General features: G+C 34.6%; 1 protein-coding gene across 19 annotated transcripts in view; it reads right to left on the bottom strand.

The window, feature by feature from the left end:
* FAM135A (family with sequence similarity 135 member A) overlaps positions 1–18,949 on the bottom strand; it is a 121,640-nt gene that overhangs the window by 48,442 nt on the left and 54,249 nt on the right. For 12 of the 19 annotated variants that reach the window (XM_045498680.1, XM_045498687.1, XM_045498688.1 and 9 more), the window contains 2 exons: positions 9,263–9,312; positions 3,930–4,085 (listed from right to left, as the gene is read on the bottom strand). In XM_045498680.1, coding sequence (XP_045354636.1) covers positions 3,930–4,085; positions 9,263–9,312 — 206 coding nt within the window. The remainder of the gene's footprint in view (positions 1–3,929; positions 4,086–9,262; positions 9,313–18,949) is intronic. The other 7 variants (XM_045498685.1, XM_045498686.1, XM_045498684.1 and 4 more) reach the window with 2 other exon arrangements.

Genomic DNA, 18,949 nt, shown 5'->3' with positions numbered 1-18,949 from the left:
AAACAGCCAGTTCTTATGAAACTGAAATGCTGTTCATTGCCATTTAGCAAATAACACCTAGACTAATATCCTAGTATCACTCTAGTAGCAGTTCAGAAACCAGTGTTTGTTCTTTCCTTTTCTAGTCATTTTTCCATTCTCACGTTCCTCTCTATCTCTGACACTCTCCATGCTTTGCTTTTGATCCTTTTTACTTTCATCCCTATCTTGTAATAAATGGTTTATTCATGGCTTCTATTGTCTCATGACTTTTGTCTATGACCTTCTCTTGGTTTCTGCCACTGTTTAGTAACTGGGTCTCTTCTTTTGTGTCCCATGTTTGAATTATTCAAGACAAATGATCTGAATACTTTATTCAGTCATTCTTCTAATAGAAAATGCTCCAAATCAGCAGAGTTAATGCAGCAGCCACCTTCAAAAATTACCAGTCTTCTCTATGTTCACGCTGTAGATGACTACCTTTGGTCTAAGTGCCAACCTCTAATTCAAATTGCAGGGTCACTTGATACAAAATATGGCAATTTTTGGACAAGAACGGTCTCTGGTCCCTTATTTCAGAAGACTATGGGCAGGCACTCAATTTCTTGGATTTCTGAGCAAGGCAAAAATAACAACTGCTAAATATAGGACAACATATCTAGTGTATTCTTTAAAATGGTTTCGTTTACCTATAGTGCTTTAAATCAAAGATTTCCCAACCAAATTATTATTGGTATGCTGCATAATTTCCCATTTGGGGTAGTGTGTGTGTATAAAGTCCTATCATTGACTAGTCCTATGGAGTCCTGTCATTGACTAGTAAATTGTTTATGTTTATATCCAGAAAAAGAAGGAATAGATGTATTTATTATTTTTATAAACCATTTTATATACTAATGAGGAAAAAACTTCTAAACAACCCTGAATCAAAGAATAAACTGCTCACAAAATTTAGAAAATACTGAGAACCAAAGGATAAAAAGAACATATTAAAAACTTGTACTAAAGCAGTACTTAGGGAAAAACTTATCAACTTAAATGTATAAAGCAGAAAAAAAGAAATGCTATAATCAATAAGCTAAACATCTACTTACAGAAGCTTTAAAAAGCAAAATAAACCTTTAGAAAGTAAGAGGAACTACTAAAGTCAAAAGGAAAACTAATAAAACCCAAAACAAAACACACGAGACAATTAACATCAAGTTAGTTCTTTGAAAAAACTAGTAAAATGACACTTCTGATGGGACCAGTCAAGAAAAAAAGAATAAAGGCACAAATAACTGACAACAAAAATAAAACAGAAAAACACTACAGATACTTAAGATGTTAAAAAAAATAATTGAAGGATACTATGAATTATTTGGTGCCAATAAATTAATAAATTTAGACAGAACTCCTTAAAAAACATAATTTACCAAAACTGATTGACAAAAGAAATAAAATATAGTATATTTCCACAATTACTATATCATCTGAATCTAACCATAAGGAAACATAATACACATAATACAAACCCAAACTGAACAATGGTCTACAAAACTAGCCAATACTCTTTATGAAAGACAAAGAAAATACAAGGAACTATTCCAGATTAAATGAGTCTAAAGAATTTAAATGGCCATGAAAACTGAATGCAATGTGTGATTCTGAGTTTGATGCTGGAAAAGGGGAAAAGTCAGGTAGGACATTATTAAGACAAACAATAAAATATCAAATGAGTTTTGCATTAGATACCAATATTGTATCAATATTAAATTTCATAAAGTTGATCACTGTCCTATGGTTAAGTAAGAAAGTATTTTTGTTCTTAGTCAATATGCCCTTAAGTATTTATGGATAAAAGAACATGATGCGTCTAAAAAACAAATGATCCAGGAAAAAAAAAAATCCGTGTGTGTGTGTGTGTGTGTGTGTGTGTATAACCTATCTATAAAAAGAAGGAATGATAAACATGACAAAATTGTAACTTGTGATTCTGATGAAGAGTATATAGGATTATTCTGTACTATTTTAGTAACTCTTCTGTAAATTCTCTATTATATTTTATAAGCTTTATGACTTTGCTTTTCATATTTGTCTTCAATCCACCTTAAACTGAATTTTACATAGTATTTTTTTTCCACATGAATACCTAATTGTCCCAACATCATTTATTGAAAATCTCAACTTTTCTTGAAATCTTGAGGTTTCTCTATATGTTGCTCTGGATATATTATGTCCAAGTATGGATACGTCTATATCTGGCCTTTCTCTTCTGTTCCACTTACACTAAAATTAAGACCTCTAATTTATCAAAAGACAGCACAAAGATAATGGGGAAAAAAAAAACAATGACACAAGAGAAGATTTATTTACAAAACATGTAACAAAGGCCAATACATAGAAAAGTATTCCAAATCAAGATGAAAAAGAAAGGTAATCCTATAGAAAAATGATTAAACAATTTGAACAGGTACTTTACAAACAGGAAATCTACATAGCCAATAGTCATACAAAATAGTGCTCAACCTCACAGGTCATCAGAGAAATGCAAATTAAAACTACAATGGTATCAGACTGGCAAAATTTAAAGTCTGCCAAAAATCAAGAGGTGTGGGGTGTATGTGGAATAACAAGAGCTCTCATCAAGTGTTGGTGGCAGTGAAAACTGGCACCACTTTGGAAAATAGTGTGGCATTTGCTTATAAATAACTGACGTTATACAGATCCTATGACATAGCAATTTCCCTTACAAGTAAGTAATTCAGAGAAACTATCATGCCAGGAAGTATGTACAAGAATGTTCATAGTAGCTTGGTTTGTAATAGCTACAAGTTAGGAGTAATCCAAATGTCCATCAGCAGAATGGATACACATACTGTGGGTATATGCAAATAAAATACATCACACCAATGAAAATGAACAGTTATAGCTACTGATAAAAACATGGATTAATCTCACAAACACAATCTTGAGTGAAAGAAGATATAAAAGAATATACACTGTATCATCTCATTTATATAGAATTCAATAACATAGGCTGAATAACATGACAGAATGAAACAGCTTGTATTATTTAGAATGCGTACACAGATGGTAAAACTAAAAGAAGTGATGAACTCCTTATCAGAAAAGACAAGATGGTGATTATTTCTAAATGTCAGGGAGAGAAGAGAAATTGGAAAAAACACACAAGGCACTGCTGTGGTATTCACAATTTTCTATTTCTTGGTCTGGGTGAGAGTTAAAAGGATATGTGCCTTTAATTAATTGTTAAAATGTGCATGTTTTATGTACTTTTCTAATTTTGATAATATGTTTTATAATTAAGAAAAGAAAAAGGAAAAAAAGAAAACACGGTGTTTTCAAGGACCTACTAGTAAGTAGGTCAGGAAAATTAATGTGTGTACAGAGCATACAAAGAGATAAGACTGGAAAAGTAGTCAGATGTTTCATATATCAAAGCCTCTTGATAAGCTATACAATAAAATTGTACAAAAATTTCTGCACAAGGTCCATAGTAAGCCTACAGCAAACATGTGTGTCTAGATTACTACCCTCTGACTTTCCAAGTTTGTAATACACATTCCTAAATGAGGCAAAAGGAGGAAAAGTCGGAGAAAGAGTCTAGATTAGTTTAAGATGGCTCTCTTGTTCCTGATTTCTGTTTCTAATGAGACCCGACTAATACCTGTTCTTGGGTTCCAGTGGCTAGCCTGTATCATATAGTTTTCTATTTTAGTTACACTTAGATGATTTTTCTTATTGGCAAGAGTTATAACTGAGACAAATCATGGGATTAACTGTATTGTTTTATTATTAACTTAAGAAATCAAACAATAACACAACAGTAAATGTCTCTTTTCTAATTTATCAACATAAGGGTAAAAATCAGGTTTTTTATTCATAATGAAATTCAAAGATAATTAATACTGATCAAAATATTCTAACATCACTTTTCTTTAACTTACCCTCAAAGTATGGTGCTCTTGTGCTAATAAAAGTCTTAGTTCTTCATGTAGTGTTATAACTTCCAGAAACTGACCCCATAAAGCCATGAGAAGGGAACAAAGTTGTGCAAGATTCATATTTATAAGTTCTGCCAGTTCATCAGGATTTTCTATTTTCTGAAATGACAAGAAAAAAACTTCACTGCTTCCTGAGACTTACTATATCTAAATATAATGTTATTGGAACATCAATACAAAGGCAAATTTTTAGTTTTAAAAAGTGTGTGTGTGTGCACGTGCTCATATGTATAGAGACCAAGTGAGCAATGGCTTTTTAAAAAAATTTGACAGTTACTACAGCAACTTAATTGATATTTCAATATCTGAGATATCTTGTTACCAAAATAATGTCAAATATAGTTTAAAATTACACATAGGATTCTAAAGAGCATGATCAACTGAAAACACTAAAATCTTGAGAATTTTAAACATAAGTACAAATCATGATGAAAGTTATAGAAGTGTTAGAAGATAATGAAATCTTAAGATATTTTTCCTCCAATCTGCTAACTGAAGTACTTAGAAAATCTGCAACTCCTCAGAAAGAACAGAGATACTTTCTAAAGTACTAACTGCTTTTCCTTCATCCTAAGTTTCTAAGTTTTATTTTGCCCTTGGTAGTCCTTTTATAGTCATCAAACACTTCTTTCTCTTTTCTAACAATTCATTTACCCACTGTTTATTGAGCACATTTTAAATGCTAGGGCCCACATTCCAATCTACATCAAAGATTAACAGGAGAAGCTCAGTTTAGTAAGGAAACAAAAGTGGATAACCAATTTTACTATGCTGTTATGAGGGTTCTAATAGTGGTATTAAATTGTCCCATTTATTTAAATATTCACCTAAACTCATGATAAAAGTTAAAAGTAATGAACTATACCACAAAATGCAGAATCTTCTATAAGCCATTGGATTTCTTGCGTAAGTAAAATAAGGATTTGTGAACAAAGAAAAATAAGACTATATTATACATCAGAATAATTCCTTCTCTTTTGGACAAGCATTTTTGTTATGAAGGCAAGCCTTTCTTTAATTCACTGAGGCAGCACTGTTCAGGCAGATTATATCTTGCTGGAAAAATTTGTCTTCAATTGCTAGTAACACTAGGAAATCTACCTTAAATATACAGATAGATGATGATTTCATTTCCCCATCCTAAAGAAGGTAGTAGTCTATTCCGGTTAAGATTGAAAGCCACTCTCATAGTTTCAATTATCACATACACTAATGACTGCTGAATCTTTATATCTGGACCACATCTCTCCCGAACTCTAGAGCCATCACTCACTAGATGACTATATTTGAATGTGATAAGAAATGTGTTCAAGTTCAGCATATCCTAAAGAGTACTAATTATATCTTCATGCTCCCTTTAAAAAAAAAATGTTGCTTATCACACTTAATCTTACTCAGTTTATTTTTACTTCTTTTTTTTTTAAGTTTATTTATTTATTTTGAGAAAGAGAGAGAGAAAGCAAGGGAGGGGTAGAGAGAGAGGGGGAGAGAGAATCCCAAGCAGACTGTGCACTGTCAGGGCAGAGCCCAACGTGGGGCTCAAGCTTAGGAACCATGAAATCATGACCTGAGCCAAAATCAAGAGTTGGGGGCCTAACTGAGCCACCCAGGCACCCCTATTTTTACTTATTTTTGAAGTTTGCAATTCAGTAGGCTTTTCTTTTCTATCCTAGCTCAGAGAGGACATAAAACAAAAATTCAGCAAAATCAGTAAGAAGGGAAGGGATTGTGTTTTATACACTTTTGTGACTTTGGTTACTAGTACACAAAGTAGTCACTCAATAAATATTTATTGAATGAATAAATGAATGAATGAATAAGGAATTACAGACTTCAGATAAGGAAAAAGTCCCCCAAATTTATGGACAAACTCAGAAAATGCTGAAAAATTCCAGAATTCCTGAATGGAAACTAAGAGACTCAACATATAATAAATATTGATTTGTCAATGTATAATAAATCTACAAATGTATTTTGCCCCAGGAAATAGTTTATAAACGTATTAGAAATGATACTAACAAGTTTTTCATGTCTCTCTTAAGAACAAACAGACGATTAAAGTGTACTCTAAAATAAGTTGAAACAAGCAGTCTTGTTCCAAGAATAGTGTTAAGGGAGTTTAGAAAAAGACGACTTGAATAAACATTTGACAGTAACTAAACAGCAGTGTGTAAGGCAAGCAATGCTATTCTTTGTATAATCTCCACACATGTAGAAATAATTCTCTTGGTTTTACCATAGGTTGAACAATGTAAACAACATTTTTTTTTAATCCCCTGAAAGCAAGGCTGTCTAGCTACCCTGTAATTATTAATTTTCCTTTTCAGAAATCATGGCACCAAGGTTCTTAGAGGACTTTAGTATTTTCATTATTAGGAAAGCATCCTTACAAGCATAAATAAATTACTCCTCTGGTTTACATAAATCTTTGCACTATGTCTCAAAATATAAATAATAATAAAATATTTTTATGTTAAAAAGGAAATTAGAAAAAATTTTAACAAATTGTGTTATATGTATAAATGTAGGAATACGATCTTACATTTGTATAATATTTTCTCAAATAACATCTTGTCTTTTATGGATATGTACTTTTTCATAGCAGTCATTGATCTTGTTTGATTACAAAATGCTGCTTACTTAAATATTAGACTTGGAAAACAAGTGAAGAACAAAAAAGAAAATTAAGTTCATTTTAGCGTGGAGCTTTCAATTTTTTTTCAGTTATATACACAGAGAAAACTCTAGAATCATATATACTATTATGCCATTTCCATTGAACAATGAGGATTTTTTTAAACGTTTATTTATTTTTGAGAGAGAGAGCGTGTGAGCAGGGGAAGGGCAGAGAGAGAGGGAGACACAGAATCTCAGGTAGGCTCTAGGCACTGAGCTGTCAGCACAGAGTCCAATGACATGGGGCTCGAACTCATGGACTGTGAGATCATGACTTGAGCCTAAGTGGATGCTTAACTGACTGAACCACCAGGTGCCCTTTGAAAGCATGTTTTTCAGGTTGTATAACTTTTTTATTAAAAAAAATTTTTTATTTATTTATTTATTTATTTATTTATTTATTTTTGAGAGACAGAGAGACACAGAGTACAAGTGGGGGAGGGGCAGAGAATGAGACACAGAATCCAAAGTAGGCTCCAGGCTCTGAACTGTCAGCACAGAGCCCGATGCAGGGCTCAAACCCGAAAACTGTGAGATCATGACCTGAGCCAAAGTCGAATGCTTAACTGACTGAGCCACCCAGGCACCCCTGTATAACATTTTTTAGACTGTAAGTGTCCCATAACTTGTTTAACCATTCTCCTACCATTGGGTATTTACTTAGGTTAATATTTTTACATTATAAATTACAATGTATATGAATCTCTGATTTTTTATTTGGTACTGATTGACAAGTAATACCCTGGCTTTGAATATATACTGCCAAATTAATATCTGAAAAAGATCTCCAAGATCTATGAGAGAAATATAAGAATCTGTATCTTATCACATCTTAACAAGCATTACATTATTAGAAAATCACAGCCAACCTGATAGGTTAAAAAAGGTATGAGAATACTTAAAATTTTGTTTATTTCATGATTGTGAGATTGAATATGTTTCAATTATTAACCTATTTTGTAAATAAGTATCCTATACTAACTTAAAAAATGGTTATAGGTTTCTTATTGATTTGAAAGAGCTCTTCAAATATTATATCTTTTGTCTATTCTATTTGCTGTCAAAATTTACCATATGTTGTTGATCTTAAATTTTATGATGTCCATTCACATACTGAAATTTAAATGTGTACCTAAAAAATTATTAGTAATATATCAATACATACAGTATTTTTAAAATCTAGCACAGATGGATATAGAGCAAAGAATAAAAATTTTCCTTTACAATTCCATCCTTCATGCAACTCTTGTCTGTATTATTGTTAACAGTTTGAAATACATACATATGTGTATGTATATATATGATACAAAGTATATGTATTGTATATATATATAAGTAAGGGAAGGGCAGGCAGAGAGGGACAGAGAGAATCCCAAGCAGGGTTGGTGGTCAGTGTGGAGCCAAACGTGGGGCTCTATCTCACAAACAGTGAGATCATAACCTGAGCTGAAACAGACTCAGATGCTGAACTGAGTCCCCACCAAGAAGCTGATGTTTTTCTATTCTTTTAGAGAAGTCATTCTCTATTTCCATTAATTTTATATACATTTTAACATACATTTGGGCAAGTCCCTCTACAAAAAATATATTTTTTAAGGTTTTTCTTAGTCATTTTTACCTTTCTCCAAGTGCTCTTTAAAGTGAGTCAAATTTTAACATTTCCAATGGTATTTTGATATGAATATATCAATTATTAAGAAAAACTAGTATCTTTCAGTGACTGTTTCTCTTTCCATTCAAAAGTATCATGTTTACTTATTCAAATATATCAGTGAAACACTGAAGATTTTTTCACATTAATTGTACACATCTTATTAAGATTACTTCTAAATGTTTAATGTTCTTGTGAGCAACTATTACGACAACACTGTTGATTTTTAAAGAAAATACTCTTATTTGAGCTGTGGGGAAAACCTCTAGAAGAGGATACAAAATTACTTGTGTATCATGCATATGTATAATTTTACAAGGAGAAGGTAAGTACCTTTTCAAAGTGGTCTAGTCCTTATTCAAATTTACATACAGAAATACATTCCAAAGCCAAATATATATTTTTGTTTATGTCTCTGATTTGTAGCTAACCAAGAGTGAAATATATAGTAATCTTAAAACAGAATACTTAAAAAAGAACATTTAGTTTCACGGCCAAAAACAAAAACAAAAAAAAAAAAGGAAAAAGAAAAATCAATTTAATTTAATTTCAAGAATAAACTACTGGAAAAATGGTCTGAGACAAACTGGTCTGCTGAAATAAATCAATTTTCATTTCTGAACTATCATTTTGTAAATATATGTAATTTTAAGGATGATTTAAAAATCTGTCCAGAAATTCTTTTGAGTAAACTAATTGAAGAAAATGCACACTTCTGACAATTAGTTGTCTTTGCTATCTCATTCATATGCAGAATAATGTATATTTTAAAAATAAGTTAACTTCATGCTGAAGCCAAATAACTTTTTATCAACTAAGCTGTTATTCTACTATGATCAACCACTTGAGGAAGAATAAATCATTAAGTTTTCTTGGATAAAATATTTAGAATAGGAAACAGAATCCACTCAAATAACTTGATAATGTTAATTTAAAAAAATCCAAGTACCTTAACTTCTTCACATAGTTCAGTAAGTCGAGCTTCTACATCCATTTCCTCTGAAAGGAGTAAAGAGTAATTAGAGGAAATATTTCAATATTAGATCTGAATCTATTTTTAAAATTATCTAAATACAGTTGGCCCCTGAACAATACAGGGGTTAGGGGCATCAATCCCCCCGTGCAGTCTAACTTCTGACTCCCCTAAAACTTAAATACTAAATAACCTACTGCTGACCAGGAAGACTTATAAATAACATAAACAGTTGATGAACACATATTTTGTACGTTGTATGTATTATAGACTGTATAATGAGAGAAAAAAATGTTAAGAAAATCATAAATGAAAATACATTTAGTCCTATTCTATATTGAAAAAAGATACTCGTTTAAATGGACCTGTGCAGTTCAAGTCCCAGGTTTTTGAGAGTCAAGTGTAAATTACTTTTAAAAAACCAGAAGGTTGAGAAATATCTGCACTATATTCAATGAAGTAAATTTCAATGTAATATACTATCATAAACACATTAATCATGTAGGTAATGTTAAACCTATTAAATTCTATGTTCTTATTATTAGTGTTCCAGTTCTCATAAGAGGTTAACACTGTCAAGGAAATATTGACTGTGGACCTAAAGTAACTTGCACAACTATAATCACAGAAAAGATAAAACATATAATTAGGTTTTACTGCATTGTATACATTGCAAATTTCAAACAGTTTAACATTTGTCTTAAGTATGTACATGCCTTGTTTGTTTTTTGTTTTTTTAACAAAAGCTGTTCCTAAAAAATTCAAGTCAAATTAATCTTTAGCGCCAAAACACTTAAAACATACATGGATCAGAAGTTTATATAATGGTAATGAATGAAAAAATCTTTGAGTTTCTAATTTAGTTTAATACATGCAGATTTCTCTATGACAGTCTAAAACTGAAGTATATTTTGTCCATACAATTGATTTATTTAATGTATGCTACAACCTTCTACAAGGAGGTGTACAGATTAACTTAAATTAAAGTGGTAATATTTAGAAGGGAATACAGAAACTAATAGAACAGAAAGCTTCCCTGCTTTTTTGCAAGGAAGAAATTTCACTAAGGCCTGAAATATGTTTAGATACACCTAATTTTTAATCAGAAATCAAACTAAAATGAGTTCTCCTACAAGAACTATAACTTTTTGTGATCACACAAAACTCCATTGTCTTGTTGCTCCACAACCTTGTTAACTGATCATTCTCACACAAACGCAAGAATACATTCTAGAACATCCCTGAATTTATTCATCAGCTCGCTATCTCATAAGGTAGATAGACTTCAACATATACTATTTGATAAAAAGAAAAATAAACATTTAAATTTGATAAAATAAAGTTACATTTATGTGGTAAACACAATCAACCTATGATGTGAACAAATATTCCACTAATAACTAAAATCATTAGAACACATAAATATTTGAGTCACATAATATATAAATAAAATTGTATTTAGATACTGTATTAGATACTGCTCATCCATGAGAAGCAACTCCCCATCTGTTAAAGTTTTATCACAAGATTGCAGCAATTCAGGCACATCTTCAGACTCCACTTTTTTTTTTTTTTTTTTTTTTTTCAACATTTATTTATTTTTGGGACAGAGAGAGACAGAGTATGAACGGGGGAGGGGCAGAGAGAGAGGGAGACACAGAATCAGAAACAGGCTCCAGGCTCTGAGCCATCAGCCCAGAGCCCGACGCGGGGCTCGAACTCACGGACCGCGAGATCGTGACCTGGCTGAAGTCGGACGCTTAACCGACTGCGCCACCCAGGCGCCCCTTCAGACTCCACTTTTAATTCTAGTTCTCTTGTTAGATCCGCACTTACTTTCCACATCTACACTTACTTCCTCCACTAAACTCTGGAACCCCTCAAAGTCATCCACAAGAGTTGGAATAAATTTTCAAACTGCTTTTAAGGTTGATTTTGACTTCTTCTCATAAATCACACATATTCTTAATGGCATCTCAGATGGTGAATCATTTCCAGAAGGTTTTCAATTTACTTTGCCCAGATCCATTAGAGGACTCACCATCTATGGCAGCTACAGCCTTATGAAATGGCTTTCAAGCCTTATTATTTAAAAATACATGAAATTAAGACTTGAAAGCCAAATGACTCCTTGATCCATGGGCTGCAGAATGGATACTGTGGTAGCAGACATGAAAACATTAATCTCATTCTGATCTCCATCAGAGCTCTTGTGGGGTCAGGTGCATTATCAATTAACAGTCATATTTTGAAAGGAATATTTTTTCTGAGTAGTAGGTCTCAACAGCAGGCTTAAAATATTCAGTAAACTATGTTGAAAACAGATGTGATGTCATTTAGGGCTTGTTGTTCCATTCATGGGGCACAGACAGAGTAGATTTACCATAATTCTTAAATGCCCTAGAATTTATGGAATGGTATAAGAACACTGGCTTCAACTTAGAGTCACCAACTATATTAGCCCCTAATAAGAGAGTCGGTCTGTCCTTTGAAACTTTGACCAGGCACTGACTTCTCCTCCCTAGCTGTGGAAGTCCTACATGGCATCTTTTTCCAATAAAAGGCTATTTTGTCTACATTGAAAATATATTGTTTAATGTAGCCACCTTCATTAATTATCTTAGCTAGATCTTCTGGATAACTTGCAGCAGCTTTTATATCAACAGTTTGCTGTGTCATCTTGCACTTTGTTGTTATACAGACAGCTTCTTTACCTAAGCCTCATAAACCAATCTCTGCTAGCTTCAAACTTTTCTCTGGAAGCCTCCTCATCTCTCTTGGCCTTCATAAAACTGAAGAGTTAGAGACTTGTTCGAGATTAGGCTTTGCCTGAAGGGAATGTTTGGATGGTTTGATCTTTAACTTTCTATTTAAATTCCACTTAACGTACAGAATAATATTAGTTTAAGGTATACAATTTAGTGATTCAACACTTAACATGTGACATCCAGTGCTCATCCCAACAAGTGCACTCCTTAATCTCCATCATATTTAAGCCATTCCCTGCCCCAACCAACCTCCTCTCTAATAACTATCAGTTTGTTCTCTACAGTTAAGAATCTGTTTCTTGGATCCTTTCTGTCATGCACAATGCGGGGAGGCCTCAAGCTAAGATGCTCAGGGAATCGTTTTTTAGAAGTGTTAGATCTAGGTACCGAGGCACACAGACTGGGGCTCTCGCTTAATCACATCAGCAGGGCTACTCCAAGGAACAAATCAAAGCACACCTGGTGTAGGGTCCGAAATATTACTATGGGTAGGGTAATAAAATAACCAAAGTGACAACAACAGAGAGCAAATAACAAGCCCCGAAAAAAACACCTCCTGAAGGGCCAGGCCCTGGACAGTGTATGGCCCGCCGTTAATATAGCAGTGCTCACAGGTGCAGAGCACACAAGCTTTTAAAACGCATAAGGTAGAGAAAGCTAGCCAAAGTGACAAAACGGAAGAATTCTTCTCAAAAGAAACTCCAGGAAGTCGCGACAGCTAATGAATTGATCAAAAGCAACGTAAGCAATATAACGGAACAAGAATTTACAACAATAGACATAAAATTAATCACTGGGCTTGAGAAAAGCAGAGGACAGCAGAGAATCTATTGCTATAGAGATCAAGGGACTAAAAAATAGTCATGATGAATTAAAAATGCTATAACTGAAGTGCAAGATAAAATGGAGGCGCCAGAGTGCACATTGAAGAGGCAGAGGAGAGAATAGGTGAATTAGAAGATAAAATTATGGAAAAAGAGGAGGCGGAGAAAAAGAGAGATAAATTCAAGAGTACTAGGGGAGATTTAGAGAACTAAGTGATGCAATCAAATGGAACAATATCCGTATCACAGGAATTCCAGAAGAAGAAGAGAGAAAGAAAGGGGCTGAAGGTGTACCTGAAAAAATCATAGCTGAGAACTTCCCTGATCTGGGGAAGGAAAAAGGCATTGAAATCCAAGAGGTACAGAGATTCCATTCATACGTAACTTGAATCGAACTCCTGCATGACATATTATAGCGAAACTGGCAAAATACAAGGATAAAGAGAGAATTCTGAAAGTAGCTAGGGATAAACGGGCCCTAACATACAAAGGGAGACACATAAGGGAAGTAGCAGACCTATCTACTGAAACTTGACAGGCCAGAAAGGAATGGCAGGAAATCTTCAATGTGATAAACAGAAAAAAATATGTAGCCGGGAATCCTTTATCCAGCAAAACTGTCATTCAGAATAGAAGGAAATAAGGGTCTTCCCGAACAAACAAAAACTGAAGGAATTCATCACCACTAAACCAGCCCTACAAGAGATCCTAAGGGGGATCCTGTGAGACCAAGTACCAGAGACATCACTACAAGCATGAAACCTACAGACATCACAATGACTCTAAACCCATATCTTTCTATAATAACACTGAACGTAAATGGACTAAATGCACCAACCAAAAGACACAGGGTATCACAATGGATAAAAAAACAAGACCCATCTATTTGCTGTCTACAAGAGACTCATTTTAGTCCTGAGGACACCTTCAGATTGAGAGTGAGGGGATGGAGAACTATTTATCATGCCACTGGAAGTCAAAAGAAAGCTGGAGTAGCCATATTTATATCAGACAAACTAGACTTTAAATTAAAGGCTGTAACAAGAGATGAAGAAGGGCATTATATGATAATTACAGGGTCTATCCATCAGGAAGAGCTAACAATTATAAATATCTATGCGCCAAATATGGGAGCCCCCAAATATAGAAAACAATTAATCACAAACATAAGCAACCTTATTGATAAGAATGTGGTAATTGCAGGGGACTTTGATACTCCACTTACAACAATGGATAGAACATCGAGGCAGAGAATAAATAAGGAAACAAGGGCCCTGAATGATATATTGGATCAGATGGACTTGACAGATATATTTAGAACTCTGCATCCCAAAGCAACAGAATATACTTTCTTCTCAAGTGCACAGGAAACATTCTCCAAGACAGATCACATACTGGGTCACAAAACAGCCCTTCATAAGTATACAAGAATTGAAATCATACCATGCATACTTTCAGACCACACTGCTATGAAGCTTGAAATCAACCACAGGAAAAAGTCTGGAAAACCTCCAAAAGCATGGAGGTTAAAGGACACCCTACTAAAGAATGAGTGGGTCACCCAGGCATTTAGAGGAGAAATTAAAAAATATATGGAAACAAATGAAAATGAAAATACAACAATCCAAACACTTTCGGATGCAGCGAAGGCAGTCCTGAGAGGAAAATACATTGCCATCCAAGCCTATCTCAAGAAACAAGAAAAATCCCAAATACAAAATCTAACATCACACCTAAAGGAAATAGAAGCAGAACAGCAAAGAAACCCTAAACCCAGCAGAAGAAGAGAAATAATAAAGATTAGAGCAGAAATAAACAATATAGAATCTAAAAAAACTATAGAGCAGATCAATGAAACCAAGAGTTGGTTTTTTGAAAAAATAAACAAAATTGATAAACCTCTAGCCAGGCTTCTCAAAAAGAAAAGGGAGATGACCCAAATACATAAAATCATGAATGAAAATGGAATTATAACAACCAACTCCTCAGAAATACAAGCAATTATCCGGGAATACAATGAAAAATTATATGCCAACAAACTGGACCACCTGGGAGAAATGGACAAATTCCTAAGCACTCACACACTTCCAAATCTCAAACAGGAAAAAAAAGAAAATTTGAATGGACCCATAACCAGCAATGAAATTGAATCAGTTACCAAAAATCTCCCAACACATAAGAATCCAGGACCAGATGGGTTCCCTGGAGAATTCTACCAGACATTTAAAGCAGAGAGAATACCTATCCTCCTCAAGCTGTTCCAAAAAGTAGAAAGGGAAGGAAAACTTCCAGACTCATTCTATGAAGCCAGCATTACTTTGATTCCCAAACCTGACAGAGACCCAGCAAAAAAAAGAGAACGACAGGCCAATATCCCTGATGAATATGGATGCAAAAATGCTCAATAACATACTAGCAAATCGAATTCAACAGCATATAAAAGGAATTATTCACATGATCAAGTGGGATTCATTCCTGGGCTGCAGGGCTGGTTCAACATTTGCAAATAAATCAATGTGATACATTACATTAATAAAAGAAAAAATGAGAACCATATGATCCTGTCAATCGATGCAGAAAAAGCATTTGACAAAACTCAGCATCCTTTCTTAATAAAAACCCTCGAGAAAGTCAGGATAGAAGGAACATACTTAAACATCCTAAAAGCCATTTATGAAAAGTCCACAGCTAATATCATCCTCAATGGGGAAAAACTGAGGGCTTTCCCCGAGATCAGGAACACGACAGGGATGTCCACTCTCACAGTTGTTGTTTAACACAGTGTTGGAAGTTCTAGCATCACCAATCAGACAACAAAAGGAAATCAAAGGCATCAAAATTGGCACAGATGAAGTCAAGCTTTCACTTTTTGCAGATGACATGATATTATACATGGAAAACCCGACAGACTCCACCAAATATCTGCTAGAACTGATACATGAATTTAGCAAAGTCGCGACAGAAAATTAATGTACAGAAATCAGTTGCATTCTTGTCCACTAATAATGAAGCAACAGAAAGACAAATAAAGAAACTGATCCCATTCATAATTGCACCAAGAATCATAAAATACCTAGGAATAAACCTAACCAAAGATATAAAAGATCTCTATGCTGAAAACTGTAGAAAGCTTATGAAGGAAATTGAAGAAGATATAAAGAAATGGAAAAACATTCCGTGCTCATGGACTTAAATAAATAGTGTTAAAATGTGTCAATACTACCCAAAGCAATGTACACATTCAAGGCAATCCCAATCAAAATTGCACCAGCATTCTTCTCAAAGCTAGAACAAGCAATCCTAAAATTTGTATGGAACCACAAAAGACCCTGAATACCCAAAGCAGTATTGAACAAGAAAACCAAAGCAGAAGGCATCACAATCCCAGACTTTAGCCTCTACTACAAAGCTCTAATCATCAAGACAGCATTGTATTGGCATAAAAACAGACACACAGACCAAAGGAATAGAGAAGAGACCCTAGAATTGGACTCCGAAAAGTATGACCAACTTTGACAAAGCAGGAAAGAATATCCAATGGAAAAAAGACAGTCTCTTTAACAAATGGTGCTGGGAGAACTGGACAGCAACATGCAGAAGGATGAAACTAGACCACTTTCTTACACCATTCACAAAAATAAACTCTAAATGGATAAAGGACCTGAAAGTGAGACAGGAAATCATCAAAACCCTAGAGGAGAAAGCAGGAAAAAACTTCTCTGACCTCAGCTGCAGCAATTTCTTACTTGACACATCCCCAAAGGCGAGGGAATTAAAAGCAAAAATGAACTATTGGGACCTCATGAAGATAAAAAGGTCTGCACTGCAAAGGAAACAATCAACAAAACTAAAATGCAACCAACGGAATGGGAAAAAGTATTTGCAAATGACATATCGGACAAAGGGCTAGTATCCAAAATCTATAAAGAGCTCACCAAACTCCACACCCAAAAAACAAATAATCCAGTGAAGAAATGGGCAGAAAACATGAATAGACACTTCTCTAAAGAAGACATCCTGATGGCCAACAGGCACACGAAAAGATGCTCAAAGTCGCTCCTCATCAGGGAAATACAAATCAAAACCACACTCAGATACCACCTCATGCCAGTCAGAGTGGCTAAAGTTAACAAATCAGGAGACTATAGATGCTGGCAAGAATATGGAGAAACGGGAACCCTCTTGCACTGTTGGTGGGAATGTAAACTGGTGCAACCACTCTGGAAAACAGTGTGGAGGTTCCTCAAAAAATTAAAAATAGATCTACCCTATGACCCAGCAATAGCACTGCTAGGAATTTACCCAAGCGATACAGGAATGTTGATGCATAGGAGCACTTGTACCCCAATGTTTATAGCCGTACTTTCAACAATAGCCAAATTATGGAAAGAGCCTAACTGTCCATCAGTTGACAAATGGATAAAGATGTGGTTTACATATGTAATGGAATACTACTTGGCAATGAGAAAGAATGAAATCTGGCCATTTGTAGCACTGTGGGTGGAACTGGAGAGTGTTATGCTAAGTGAAATAAGTCAGGCAGAGAAAGGCAGATACCCTATGTTTTCACTCTTATGTGGATCCTGAGAAACTTAACAAAAGTCCATGGGGAAGGGGAAGCGGGGAAAAAAAGAAAAAGCTACACAGAGGGAAGGAGGCAAACCATAAGAGACTCTTAAATACTGAGAACAAACAGGATTGATGGGGTAGAGGGGGAGGGAAAAGCGGATGATGGGCACTGAGGAGGGCACCTGTTGGGATGAGCACTGGATATTGTATGCAAACCAATTACATATTAAAAGAAAAAAAAAGAACCTGTTTCTTGGTTTGCCTCTCTTTTTTTTGTCCCCTATGCTTCTTTGTTTTGTTTCTTGAATACCACATATGAGTGAAATTGCTACTAAAGCTTTCTCCATAATAGCAATAAGGCTGTTTTGTTTTCTCATCATCATGTGTTCAATGGAGTAGCACTTTTAATTTTCTTCAAGAACTTCTCCTTTGCATTCACAATTCAGTTAATTGGTTGGAGAAAGAGGTTCAGCTTTTGGTCTGTTGTGGCCTTCAAAGTATCTTCCTCACTAAGCTTAATCATCTTTAGCTTTTGACTTAAAATGAGAGATGTATAACACTTCCTTTCACGTAAACACTTAAAGGCCATTGTAGGGTTATTATTAATTGGCCTAATTTCAATATTGTTGTGTCTCAGGGAATAGAGAGGCTCAAGGAAATGGAGAGAGATGAGGGAAAAGCTGGTCAGTGGAGCAGTCAGAACACATATTTACTAATAAATTCACCATCTTACATGGGTGTGGTTCATGGTGCCCCAAACAATTACAATAGTAACATCAAAGATTGCTGAGTACAGATCACTGTAACAAATACTAAAATAATGTAAAAATTTTAAAGACTGTGAGAATTACCAAAATGTGACAGACATATGGAGTGAGCAAATGCTGTTGGAAAAGTGGTGCCAACAAACCCGTTCAGTGCAGGGTTGCCACAAATTTTCAATTTGTAAAAAATGCAGTATCTGTAAAGTACAATAAAACGAGGTATGCCTTTATATGGGTTTTGGAGTCACTTTTTTTTTTTTTTTTTAATAAAAACATGATTGTGTTTTACACACTTTTCCACACTTTGCTTTTTTCTCTCAGCAATACTCCATGGAAATCTGGTATGTAGCCCTAATTTTTTTTTTTAAATGGCTGCACAATATTCCTTGGTGTGCATGCCTTATAATTTCCTTGATTGATGGTCAGTAGAAAATGACAGAAATATGGGGACCCTGGGTTTTTCTCCTCCCTCAAACACAGCTGTACTGAAGTCAGATCACTCAGGATACCCAGGAAATCGATATGAGGACTGGCAGAAGGATCTCCACAGCTGGAGGGAGACAGTGTGCAGGTGTGAGGTGTGTGGAAGAGAATTGGGGGAGAGAAAAACAGTGGTGCCACGGTGGGGAGTGAACCCTTTCTGTGCAGAGACAAAAGGGAGAGAAAGAGAAAGGGTTTGAGAGTGCAGTGTTGGATTCGTACAAGAGGAAAACCTCTCTGGACCATAGACTGGGGAGT

Source organism: Leopardus geoffroyi, chromosome B2 (genome assembly GCF_018350155.1).
Source record: "Leopardus geoffroyi isolate Oge1 chromosome B2, O.geoffroyi_Oge1_pat1.0, whole genome shotgun sequence".
In the NCBI taxonomy this organism is placed as follows: Eukaryota; Metazoa; Chordata; class Mammalia; order Carnivora; family Felidae; genus Leopardus; species Leopardus geoffroyi.
This window is presented reverse-complemented; position numbering and strand designations above follow the sequence as displayed.